The following is a 12252-nucleotide window of genomic DNA, read 5'->3' on the forward strand; positions in this document are numbered from 1 at the left end:
AGCTAGTTGTTCCGTGTTTATTGAGTGTGACTGTTGTTTTTCTTTTTTGCTTTCTTGCCGTTATCGAATTTGAAAAGTTTCGTTGAATAATTAGACATGAAGTAATTCAGTCGTTTTAGAAATATTCATTTGCCTATTTCTCTTTAGATTGTGTCGATACAGTGACTGAATGTGCCGATTGGGCCGCAGTTGGCGAATGTGAAAACAACCCGGCTTATATGTACTCAAAATGTATGAAATCCTGCAACTCTTCTTGCGCTTGTCCTGCAGGTAATTACAGCGTGCACTTTTCTTAAAGTTATCATTCAAAAATTCAAATTCTGATACAGTTTACACATATAAATCTCAACGAATTTTGATGATGTTTCTTTCTTCAGCTGGTCAACTGAAAGATCGCGACTGCCATTGTCCATATTATGCCAGAAGCGACTGGTGCGTTTTGTTCAAAGATACAACATTGGTGAATTGTCCAGCTACCTGCCAGATACGACAAAGTAATCATTTATTGTATACATACATAGATCGTGGTATGGATGGGGTGGCATGGGGTATGTGATGAGTTGGGTGGGGTAGGGTATGTGTTGGGTGGTGTGGGGTAGGGTATGTGATGAGTTGGGTGGGGTAGGGTATGTGATGAGTTGGGTGGGGTAGGGTATGTGATGAGTTGGGTGGGGTAGGGTATGTGATGAGTTGGGTAGGGTAGGGTATGTGTTGGGTGGTGTGGGGTAGGTTATGTGATGAGTTGGGTGGGGTAGGGTATGTGATGAGTTGGGTGGGGTAGGGTATGTGTTGGGTGGTGTGGGGTAGGTTATGTGATGAGTTGGGTGGGGTAGGGTATGTGTTGGGTGGTGTGGGGTAGGTTATGTGATGAGTTGGGTGGGGTAGGGTATGTGATGAGTTGGGTGGGGTAGGGTATGTGTTGGGTGGTGTGGGGTAGGTTATGTGATGAGTTGGGTGGGGTAGGGTATGTGATGAGTTGGGTGGGGTAGGGTATGTGTTGGGTGGTGTGGGGTAGATTATGTGATGAGTTGGGTGGGGTAGGGTATGTGATGAGTTGGGTGGGGTAGGGTATGTGTTGGGTGGTGTGGGGTAGGTTATGTGATGAGTTGGGTGGGGTAGGGTATGTGATGAGTTGGGTGGGGTAGGGTATGTGTTGGGTGGTGTGGGGTAGGTTATGTGATGAGTTGGGTGGGGTAGGGTATGTGATGAGTTGGGTGGGGTAGGGTATGTGTTGGGTGGTGTGGGGTAGGGTATGTGTTGGGTGGTGTGGGGTAGGTTATGTGATGAGTTGGGTGGGGTAGGTTATGTGATGAGTTGGGTGGGGTAGGGTATGTGTTGGGTGGTGTGGGATAGGGTATGTGATGAGTTGAGTGGGGTAGGTTATGTGATGAGTTGGGTGGGGTAGGGTATGTGATGGGTGGTGTGGGGTAGGGTATGTGATGGATGGGGTGGGATGGGATTGGTGATGGTAACTCATAAACTAGGTCATAGTCTTGAAAACAAGTATCAACGGTATCGAATTAGAAATCATTTGATTGAAACTGTAAAAGATAATTTTGTTGTCCTTTTTTCGATTTCAAGGAATCATGTGTCCCAACTATCCCCAGATACCTCACACAGTAGTCACGGCGACACCTGGCGGTAATCGTTGGCTTACTCGTATTACGTATGGATGCGAAAAAGGATACTTAAACCAAGCCTCGAAACCTAAAGTGGACAATGGTCAGAGATTCTGTACGCATAACAAACAGACAGACACTGGTTCTTGGGTAAAAGCGTATGGAATTAATGATCCTAAGTGCGTCCGTAAGTACAAACCCAAACTCCGTATTAATTCATTCAATATTGATGAAAAACATCTAAAAAACTATATGAAAATTGCCCACTAGTGACGCCTACAGTGTCTGGTGGAGATTAATTTCTGTGACGCGTTTCTTAGTCATTTTTTATTCCGCACATCTTTAAAAGCGCTAATTACTTTGTCGATATCAACAATATTGCAGTAAATGTGTTTAATAACTGTGGTATAAAAGAATATTGTCCAAAAAGTAGAGATTTGTCTAGTAAGACTGATAGGATTTCAATTAGGTTTTTGTCTTAAACGTTTGATTCTAGTTTTTATGATGGATGCTATGTTTACCATTCATCAATCTCTCAAACACTTGCCTCAGTAGACGAGCAGACACTCACTCTATTTTTAGAATCTATTTTTTGTTAATTAGTTTTATAAACGCAGTTGCAATATAACCGTTTTGAACTGGAGCAGTTTAAACTACACCAATAATACGGACAAGTCAACTATTTGACAAATTCTTTTCTAGTCACACAGGGTTTAATTCAAAACTGGTCTATAAAATTGGCCCCTTTATTTCTCAACTAGGTCGAAGGCCCATATCACGCAATGATAACACCAACTTAAATGAAAAATTGATCTGTGAAATGCCCCCCCCCGCTCCCCCGCCGTCTTGTCCCAGGAATTGTAGTTTCTAATGCATGTATGATAGTTTACGTGTTGTTTGTAGTTATTTACTTGTTGTGCTTTTTCCTATATTTTTTTCAACAGTTTTTATTTGTTCCGCACCACCGAATATTGCAAACGCGCACCTGATCGCTACATCCATTAAATCTCAGTACATCCTCTCAGACGAAGTGTACTACGCGTGTAACCCAACCTTTCAATACGCCTCCGGTAGCCTGACGAGAGTTTGTACCAGCGCTAACGCCTGGTCGGGTACAGATGTCGTCTGTCAAAGTAAGTTTGTAAATATACAACCTTTTTGTAAAAGGGTAACTACGGAAGCGTCCAAACTTATAAGAAATGGTTTCTGAGGTTCATTACCACTTGGCTAACTCTGAATAATCTCCGAATATCACTTTTAACATAGAAAACCGGTTTATTCCGTGTTAGCGAACTGGGAATAAACCTCGTAAGTATTTGTTTTATATATATGTCCTCAGAAAACATCCTTTTTTAATGATCACTTGCACAGTTTCTAGCGGACAGTGAGTTTTGTAAAACACTTGTTTATTTTGACAGCCAATATTTTCATAATGCAAGTAAAATCTATATTCGCTTGATTCGTTCAAGTGCTTCATAACATATTTATTTGTGGTTAAATTCACATATTTCATCCATGATTTTATAGTCGATCTATCAGAACCACGTGAGTGAAATAAATGCATGTTCAGCAATTAAATGCATGGTCACTTTCTACGGGAATGAATCGTTTGCACTGAGTTTATTATCATGATATTCATAAGATTCTGGGCAACTTCTTCAGCAAAAACTCGGTCAAAAATACAATAAACACATTTTAACCGGAAAATAAAAAACAAATGTTATATATGGTGGTGATGGTCTCATGAGTGACCAAAATATCATGTTATCTCCATATTTTCTGGGTTTTGAATATTTTGAGGTATAGGCCTATATTATCAGATTTACTTTATGGCGAAATTTAATACACTTGAAGAGATAATCTCACATCGCTCCAGCGCATCTTGCATCTTATTTCAAAAATACAAGTTTTCATGTGAGGTCTATTGTAATTTCCAGGATCGTGTCCGATTCCAGCACAAATCGCTAACGGTAAAAGAACTTACAGTAAATTGTTCGTCGGATCCAATGCTGTTTACACGTGCGATACGGGTTACACTATTTCCGGTTCCGCCACGATCACGTGTCAATCTGGAACTAATCCGACATGGAGTTCAAATCCTCCAACATGTAACCGTAAGTATCCTAGTGGGTGGCTCCAGTGAGGGGGTTTGGGGTTATCCGTGATTATCCCGAGGATGGCTCCAGTGAGGGGGTTTTAAGTTGCCCATGAGTATCCTGAGGGTGGCTCCAGTTAGGGGGTTTGTGATAATCTGTGAATATCGAGAGGATGGCTCCAGTGAGGGCATGAACATAACTTGTAGGTAGCGTCAGTTTCTTGTTTATTTCTTGAAATTATTTTCTCGTTCCGTCGGTTTTCTAAATTTTCTAAATGAAAAGGAAACTCGTTTAAACCACAGTTGTAACTATAAAGTTGAAACTGTAATGATATGCTGTTTTTATTTGTAGCCGTGTCCTGTGGTTCTGTGCCGATCGTCCAATCGTCAGCAAACTCACACACCGGAACGACTTACAATCACAAAATCACTTACTATTGCAAAGCTAACTACGTGATGATTGGCTCACCGACGGTCACGTGTTCGGCGACCGGCAACTGGGACACCGCCCCAAAATGTGAACGTGAGTTGTGAAAACGGAAACCGATAAATTTCATATCATCGAATAAAGCATGCGATTCTGTATCTATCGTCACAATACATGAACAATATTCGTAATTTTACATGAGATTTCCACACGAATTCTAAAATAGATATTGAGTGTTAATGAGATGATTAGAATAGTAGTAATATAGATAGAGTACACAGTACCTGAATTACACATTCAGCAACTATTTCCATAGTCGTCAGTTAAGATTTGACCCAGGAGTTCAAACATTGAAAATCTAACAGTGAAAGTACTGAATCCATAGGACTCGGCTTCACAGAACATTCTTATGAAGTTGTGTTAAACCAAAGTCTTTGTGGAATGAGAGAACTGCAGTTTCACCCTGATCTCGGTTGGAAATCCAACCCTCTAATTAAAGCAAAGTGAAATGAACTAATTTCAACTCTCTCGACTCAAACTGAACTGACAACTGTGATACTAAGTGGATCCTGTTCTGTTATGAGAGTTGAAATACGATATCAGGGTCCAGTTTCACGAAAATGATTTACTCGAAATTGGTGGTTTCAATTGCTAATACTCCAAGTTTTCAATGTAGCTCAAACAATTCAAATTTTAACTGTTTTAAGTTCAACGTCTTTCATGAAACTGAACCCTACACGTAAACGGATTTTCGAATCCTAATCAACTCGCATCTGATGGAACTGGATTCTGTGCATGCTGTAAAAAGCACTTGAATGTTGTCGTATTTTATGTTCGTTGACACGACATTTTCAGAGTTAGTTTGCGGACTTCCTCCGCTCGTTAAACACGCCGATCCTATATACACAAGTCAGTTATCTGGCTCTACGTGTAATTACAAGTGTCAGGCCGGATATACGCTGCTAGGCTCATCTATTACATGCACGACGAAATGGTCAACGCCACCTATATGTCAACGTAGGTTACGAACTTCATCGAATTTTTCATTTCATAATATAAAAGTATTTCTTTGAAATTTGTTTACAAAAAATGTCAATGAATGCAAATTAAACTTTAGAAGTACAATGCTGCAACTGCTATAGACTAGATCCTTGTAATTTCAGCTAACCAATGTCCAGCGGCTCCTGCTATCTTGGGTGGTACTCACGTCAGCAGCGGCACCAAATATCTATCAGTTGCCCGATATGCCTGTAACAGTCCGAAACTACTGGTTGGACCTGACACAATCACGTGTCAGGCAGATAAAACATGGTCTGGGAATCCGAAATGCGAAGGTTATTTCATTAAAATATGTATTCATTTTAAAAGCCTTTGAGAAAGAAAATCTTATAAGATCTACTACTTTTCTAAATTGTAGATCCATACTGTGGCTATCCGCCCATCGTTCAGTTCGCAACGAGAACTTTCACGAGTCAACTTTACAATTCTCAAGCGCAATATACGTGTGTCACGGGTTATAAAAATACAGCAACGACGACACAAATGTACGCGACTTGTCAAAATAATAAATCATGGGCACCAGTACCGGCTTGTGAACGTAAGACATTTACTTGAAATTCAATATGTGTCTTATTTTTATAACTTCTAACTCTAACTAGTGAATAATTGCGGTAAGCGAATGTCACAACACTCAATCCATTTCTCTGATTCTCAACTCGGGGAAATATTTACATCATTTCCAACAGGCTGCTGAGTTCTCTGATTCTCAACTCGGTGAAATATTCACAGCAATTTTAACGCAACCGAATAGACTTTACTACTATGTATGACCAATATCATTATTTCCAGCCATAACTTGTACATTTGATGCAAATCTTGCTACGTTTTCGACACACGGAAGCTACCACCAAACGGGTACTACTTACGGCCATTATACTACGTTTTACTGTAACATCGGTTACGTGTTAATCGGTATATCTACTTACAAATGCGAATCAACAGTTCAAATGAAGGTTCCTACGTGTCAAGGTATGTGTCAGTATTAGGTATAATGCATTATTTTTTTAGAATCTTAAAGAAACAATATTCTTTAGGGTTACACAGCTATGGCTTAGATCTCTAAGATACGTATAAGACCTGTTAGATATCCAATCTAACAACTTAAAACCTCTTTTAAACTTGAGTCACGAATCTGCGACTGGATCCAGCAAATAGCCAGTCACGCAGTCGGTCTTAAATCAGATAAGTTAGACTATCACATTTTCATATTTTAGCAAAGTTTTGTGGCTCCCCTCCGCAAATATCAAAAGCTACACGTACATTCGACAGTCAGCAATACGGAGGTATTGCTACATATACCTGTGAGAACGGATACAAGATCACGAGAGGTCTGAAATCGGCAACTTGTGAGTCTGATTCCACGTGGCATAACGTACCCATCTGTTCCCGTGAGTATCAATGAATATTGGCAGTTTTAACCACGTAAGAATCACTGAAAGTTGTGAAAGTGAACTATTTTTTACTCTAACAACTGCGGACCTGCGACCATTTAGCTCAAACCCAATAATCATGAATGTATGCATTAATTCTAGCTATAAGTTGTGGAATTCCACCAACTCCACCCAGGGGAGTGACAGCTTACAGTGGCACCACATATCTACACTTAGCCGAATTTTCCTGTAAGGCGCAGAGTACACTGATTGGATCCAAACACGCGACTTGTGAAACCACTCAACTCTGGGTTCCCCTTCCCCACTGCGAACGTACGTAAATGCATCTTTGTGTACCTACAAATAACTATATTCATTATCATCACTTATCAAAAAACTTATACAGCGCCTTCATCATGAAGGCTCTAAGGCGATTCACAGAATATCTGAAAGACTTACAATGAAGATACAATAAAACGATGTAGAATGAATTAGAATAAGAAGATTGAAATCTTTTCGTTTTTAGAAACTGCTTGCGGCCGTCCACCAACGCTACTTAATGGGAAATCAGTTTATCAAAGCCAGGTTTCAGGCAGCAGTGTTCTGTATACTTGTAAAAGCGGTTACGACATTTCAAATTCAGCGGTTATAAGCTGCCCGGTTGCTGCCAATCAACTACCTGTTTGCACGAGTGAGTTTAAATCGAACCTGTTATCATCTTCCCATTGCAAAATCTGAATATGTTATGCAAAAACGATCTTCAAACGACTCTTTGTAGTTCGTGATTGCGGGATACCGATGAAGCCAACTAACGGTCAAGTCACCTACTCGCGAACTACAGTCGGAGAAACGGCAGTTTTTACCTGTGATTCGCAATATACTTTGATCGGAGCGGCAAAGGCTAAATGTGAACTAGATGGGAAATGGAACATCATTCCGAAATGCGAAGGTACCTTTCTATATCGATTTTACCAAAACTTGTGCGTTCATTTAGGCTTCTATAGGCGTCATTCTCTGGCTCTGAAATTGTAAACCAATAAATAAGCAGGTATCTAACAAGAAGGTTATCGGATGAGTTTGACTCCGAACATATAGAATAAGTTAATCTCCAACGGGGAAATGTGGAACTGGAGGTTTTTAACTAAATAAATTCGTATACTTACAGTTGATAAATGTGGTGCTCCACCGGTTGTTGCTAAGAGTACGATGAAGTTTATAAGTCAACAAGTAAATAGACGTGTTGTTTACACGTGTGAGAAGGGTTATATTCTAGTCGGAACTGGTTCCAGTATCTGCAGTAACAATGGCAAATGGACACCACCTCCTTACTGTAAAGGTACGTTATTAGCGAGATAAGTGCTTGATCATCATCACCCTCATCATCATGCCTGGTAACCGGATGGTCGTAGAGGCAGCTCCAGCGATTGACCAGAAGAGACAGACGAAGTGTAAGACCAATCCAGGCCTTATTGCCTTTTGGGCCGACCTCGCTTTCTTCGTGCTGTCCTCGAGAATGGTGTTGGCCAATGATCGATGAACTCTCTTTACATGAGGCCAAACACCATCGCATCTTCCTACGGTGCCTACATGAATATTTATTTTTAAATCATTGTAGCATATCAGTGCGGCCCGGCGCCTTCTCTATTGAATATGAATGGAGTATCGACCGGACAGAGTGTCGGTGATTGGATAATGTATTCGTGCACGAAAGACAACGTGATGATCGGCCAACCGAAAGTCACGTGTCAGATTGACGGATCGTGGTCACCGTTGCCGAAATGTGAAAGTGAGTTACAAGCGAGTGTTTTATTCACGTTCGGTGATTTTATTGAAGTTTGAAATCAAATACTACAAAGGCCTTCCAATAACGGGATGATGTCTCACAAATTTACTTTCTGATCTTTGATTATCAATGAAAGACTTAAGTATACAGGCCTTGCAAAAACCAGAAGACACTTCACTTAGCTGCTTCAATTTACTAAAAGAAGCCATTATTCGTTTTGTCAACAGTTCATCTATTATTTCTAAATTATATAGAAAAGACTTGCGATGTTCCTCAGCCGATCGCGAACGGCCAGATTTTTCTATCGAGTCAACTTCAAGGAAGTGTAGCGACTTATACCTGCGATAAGGGGTATGAGTTTGAAAGTTCTACAGTAACAACCTCAACTTGTACAACATCGAATACGTGGACCTCATCACCAAAATGCCAAGGTAAGTGAAACAGCTAATCTTTACATACGACTTAGATGATACGTTAACTAAACAAAGCATTTGTTACTTTAGTTTCCATAGACGAGTCACTGTATTCAATTAAATCAATAGAAGAACCCACAATTATGAAGAAAAACTAACATTTCGACTCCTGTGAGACGTTTTCAAAATTGAAAATGGCTCGTAAAATTCAAAGTCGAAACGTCACTACTTTTCTACTTTTCCTGATTGTGGGTTTTTTCGTCAATTTGTCATTTGATTTGGATTAATTGTTTTGTGGAAATTTGACAACCATTTCTGACACGATATCGATGTATTCTTTTACTATATGTTTAGTTGGTAAGCACAGTTTTGACGGTCAGTTCGTATATTCGTAGTGTTCGTGGAATTAATGGTCTTTATGTACTTCATTCTTGTCAATATTGTCTAGTTACTTTTAGTGTTGGTGTTTTGTGTCTTAGAGATAATCAGAAAATAGAAATTAGAGATTTTGGGTTGAAATGGTTTTGAAATTATTTCTTATTAACGTTTACTCTTCTAAACACATTCAATTCAAGTAGCACCAATCTTACCATCCGTATTATATTCTATATTCTTACAAATCCATTGAAGTTAATCTAGTCAGTCAATTATTGAATGATAACTAATTTAATTTTGAACTTCCAGCGAAGCAATGCGGAAGTCCTAAAACGGTCGCGAACGCCGTTGTGAATACATCTGGTCAGTCGTTCAATTCGAAGGCTACTTATTACTGCAACAGTGGTTTCACGGCAGTTGGTCAGACTACTGTTACCTGTAACCTAGCCGGAGCCTGGAGCGAATCACCTACTTGCCAGAGTAAGTATCTTCTTCTATATCTGATACGTTTTTATCACTGTTGATGGACCAGAAATTAGTTCCAGACCAGATCAGTTTCTATCAAGTTTTGTCTTTGAATAGATCGATATACATGTTTAACGCATTCTAATTGAAGGCACCGTTTGTGGACCGGCGCCAGAAATTCTACACGGAAGTCGAACTTTCTTAGGACAGAATGTCAACGACCTGGCTGCATATAGCTGTAATGAAGGCTACTACCTCGTTGGTGCTGCTACTATTAAATGCCGCGGTACTGTAAACACCTGGGACTCGCCACCAACTTGTCAACGTGAGTATTCATCCCACAATATCCCATATTTCGAAGAAGCCGAATTGATGACCTTCTTTTTGTTTTAATTCAGCTCGTAAATGTTCCGATGTGATATTAACGAATGGTAACGTGATTAAAACTGGTTTAACGTACGGACATAAGGCTGACTTTACGTGTAATACCGGGTTCTTCCGAGTTGGGCCCCAGTCGTACACGTGTCAGGCGGATGGATCGTGGATAGCTGGAACTAATAACTATCTTCCACGATGTGAAGGTATTAATCGTCTGTATCTCTACACAAGATCAAATGATGTTTGATAATTCAAACGTGCTTTGCATTAAAACAATCTAAAATTCCTTAAAAAATTTTGTCTTTGAAAGTGACTTATCATTAAACTCTTTGAATAAAAAATGTCTGCAGTGATGATCGGTTTGGGGAGCTATTCCACAGATGAGGTACCGAGACAGAAAAAGACCATATAGAACTCTGTTCAATGAAGCGAATTTCAACTGATTATATTGTATTCCTAGCAGATTTTACATCACGTAAAATCACACAAATATTGAACTAATATATATCTGAATAATTTCAGCGACATTTTGTAAAGATCCACCGCAGTTATTATTCGGCTCGTACAGCATGTCGACACCAATACAAGATGCTGTAGTGTATTACACATGTGACACTGGCTTCCAATTAGAAGGTTCTCCGATAGCTACTTGTCAAAGTACAATGGCATGGAAGTTTCTCAATGACAATGTTCCATCTTGTAAAGGTATTAAACTCATCTACTTGTTCATACAAGCACCGTTGGTTTTAAGTATGGAACTCAGTCTTGACATAAGTCAAAATGTGATCTTAAATCTGAATATGTCAGAAGTTGATAAATTGGCTGAAGAACCACAGATGGCCGTAGAATAATCTTGTTTACGCCTCGTTCGTGCAGCACTAACCCATGGTTATCTACTTTTAGCAAAAGCGTGTCCAGCTCCTGTTGCGTTGACGAATGGAGATTCCAGTAACACCGGTTTACAGATAGGTTCTTACTTGACTTTCTACTGTAAACCCGGATACACATTAATAGGCACTGCAACCTCAACGTGCGGAGCAAACGGAGCTTGGTCATCAGTACCACCAAAATGCGAAGGTAACCTTACATTATCAGCCGAATCTATTATTCTAATGTTGTGAATTCTAATGATTCTTTTCCGTTAACAGCTGATCACTGTGGAAGGCCTCCGCTTGTAAAATATAGTAAAGTTACTTGGACTTCACAGCTTCAAGGAAGCACAGCGATCTTTAAGTGTGATGCGGGATATGTAATAGATGGGAACAGTGCTGTAACCTGCCTCGCTAATAAACTATGGGGAACACACCCCTTGTGTAAACGTAAGTAAAAAATAAATAGCTTTAATGCTAAACCTGGGACCTCGGTACGCCAACCCTACACTGTCCCCACTAGCCCAACGAGGTTGATAACATCGGCCGATCAGTGTGGTGGCCAGTTCGTCTGGTCAGTCTGGTGACCAGTCAGGCGTTGTGACTATCAACTCACATAAAGAGATTGTTAACTATCATCTTCTGACATGTTTGTATTTAGCGGTTAAATGTGGTTCTGCACCACTTCCTAAAAATGGAGGACGGATTTTGCAAGGCGAATATTTCGGAGATACAGCGGAGTATTATTGCAATACGGCATTCTTCCTGATCGGAGGTGCGACATCGAAGTGTCAACCTGATGGATCGTGGTCACCTATACCTTACTGCCAACGTAAGTTTAAACCATAATAAGTGTTAATTGTTAATTTTAGTTAATCTGACAGTTATAAGATGTATCTAAATCCAATCCAATCTTGATTATAGAATGGTTCTGCGGTAACCCTCCGGCACTGACGAGTGGAAGCGCTTTTATCAGCGGCCAGTTACAGGGTAATACAGCTACTTACCACTGTCAGAATGGGTTTAAACTATCGGGAACAGAAACCTTGAAATGCCAAGCTGATAAATCATGGAGTACTCCAGCAACAACTCCAGTCTGTAACCGTAAGTAGCGATGAATATTAAATAGGAAATCAGTTCAGACTAAAATTCACAGTCTATGAAGTTTATACCAAAAAACACAAAATGAAGATTTAATATCTTAAATCTTGTGCCCGGGACTTTTATATAAACATCGAATACATTACGAATAAGGCGCATGACCTGAGTTCTACAACAGATTTTGTTTACATATTTCAATTTTCTTTTGAAATTTAGCTGTTACTTGCCCTTCTCTGACGTCATTGACGGTACGTTTCGTTAGCGTTACGAAGTTGACGTTCGGTTCGCAGGCGATGTT

General features: G+C 39.9%; 2 protein-coding genes and 1 long non-coding RNA gene across 3 annotated transcripts; all 3 read left to right on the forward strand.

Moving 5' to 3' along the window:
• Window positions 1–1675: 1675 nt before the first annotated feature.
• LOC141905437 (uncharacterized) lies at window positions 1676–3579 on the forward strand. The gene is made up of 3 exons (XR_012619260.1): window positions 1676–1806; window positions 2564–2752; window positions 3557–3579. It is a non-coding gene; the product is annotated as an uncharacterized LOC141905437 (long non-coding RNA).
• A 26-nt stretch (window positions 3580–3605) lies between these two features.
• Window positions 3606–5755, forward strand: LOC141905292 (C4b-binding protein alpha chain-like). The gene is made up of 5 exons (XM_074794123.1): window positions 3606–3733; window positions 4067–4237; window positions 4997–5158; window positions 5305–5475; window positions 5559–5755. Exons 2-5 carry the CDS (start codon window positions 4171–4173, stop codon window positions 5753–5755), a joined length of 597 nt encoding a protein of 198 aa, XP_074650224.1. The 5' UTR covers window positions 3606–3733; window positions 4067–4170.
• A 1095-nt stretch (window positions 5756–6850) lies between these two features.
• LOC141905294 (sushi, von Willebrand factor type A, EGF and pentraxin domain-containing protein 1-like) lies at window positions 6851–12230 on the forward strand. The gene is made up of 16 exons (XM_074794126.1): window positions 6851–6903; window positions 7097–7261; window positions 7349–7519; window positions 7736–7906; window positions 8186–8356; window positions 8608–8784; window positions 9451–9621; window positions 9758–9931; window positions 10005–10187; window positions 10507–10689; window positions 10888–11061; window positions 11133–11303; window positions 11515–11685; window positions 11778–11957; window positions 12171–12192; window positions 12227–12230. The coding sequence occupies exons 3-16, from the start codon at window positions 7369–7371 to the stop codon at window positions 12228–12230; spliced, it is 2103 nt and encodes a 700-aa protein (XP_074650227.1). The 5' UTR covers window positions 6851–6903; window positions 7097–7261; window positions 7349–7368.
• The last annotated feature ends 22 nt before the right edge of the window (window positions 12231–12252 follow it).

The sequence above is a fragment of the Tubulanus polymorphus genome, chromosome 5 (genome assembly GCF_964204645.1).
Source record: "Tubulanus polymorphus chromosome 5, tnTubPoly1.2, whole genome shotgun sequence".
Taxonomy (NCBI): Eukaryota; Metazoa; Nemertea; class Palaeonemertea; order Tubulaniformes; family Tubulanidae; genus Tubulanus; species Tubulanus polymorphus.

Coding starts and splice junctions, on each gene's coding strand:
- LOC141905292 (XM_074794123.1), top strand. CDS start 4,171: ATGATTGGCTCACCGACGGTCACGTGTTCGGCGACCGGCAACTGGGAC. Junction 4,238..4,996: donor CACCGCCCCAAAATGTGAAC/GTGAGTTGTGAA, acceptor CGACATTTTCAG/AGTTAGTTTGCGGACTTCCT. Junction 5,159..5,304: donor AACGCCACCTATATGTCAAC/GTAGGTTACGAA, acceptor TTGTAATTTCAG/CTAACCAATGTCCAGCGGCT.
- LOC141905294 (XM_074794126.1), top strand. CDS start 7,369: ATGAAGCCAACTAACGGTCAAGTCACCTACTCGCGAACTACAGTCGGA. Junction 8,357..8,607: donor ACCGTTGCCGAAATGTGAAA/GTGAGTTACAAG, acceptor TAAATTATATAG/AAAAGACTTGCGATGTTCCT. Junction 11,686..11,777: donor ACCTATACCTTACTGCCAAC/GTAAGTTTAAAC, acceptor TCTTGATTATAG/AATGGTTCTGCGGTAACCCT.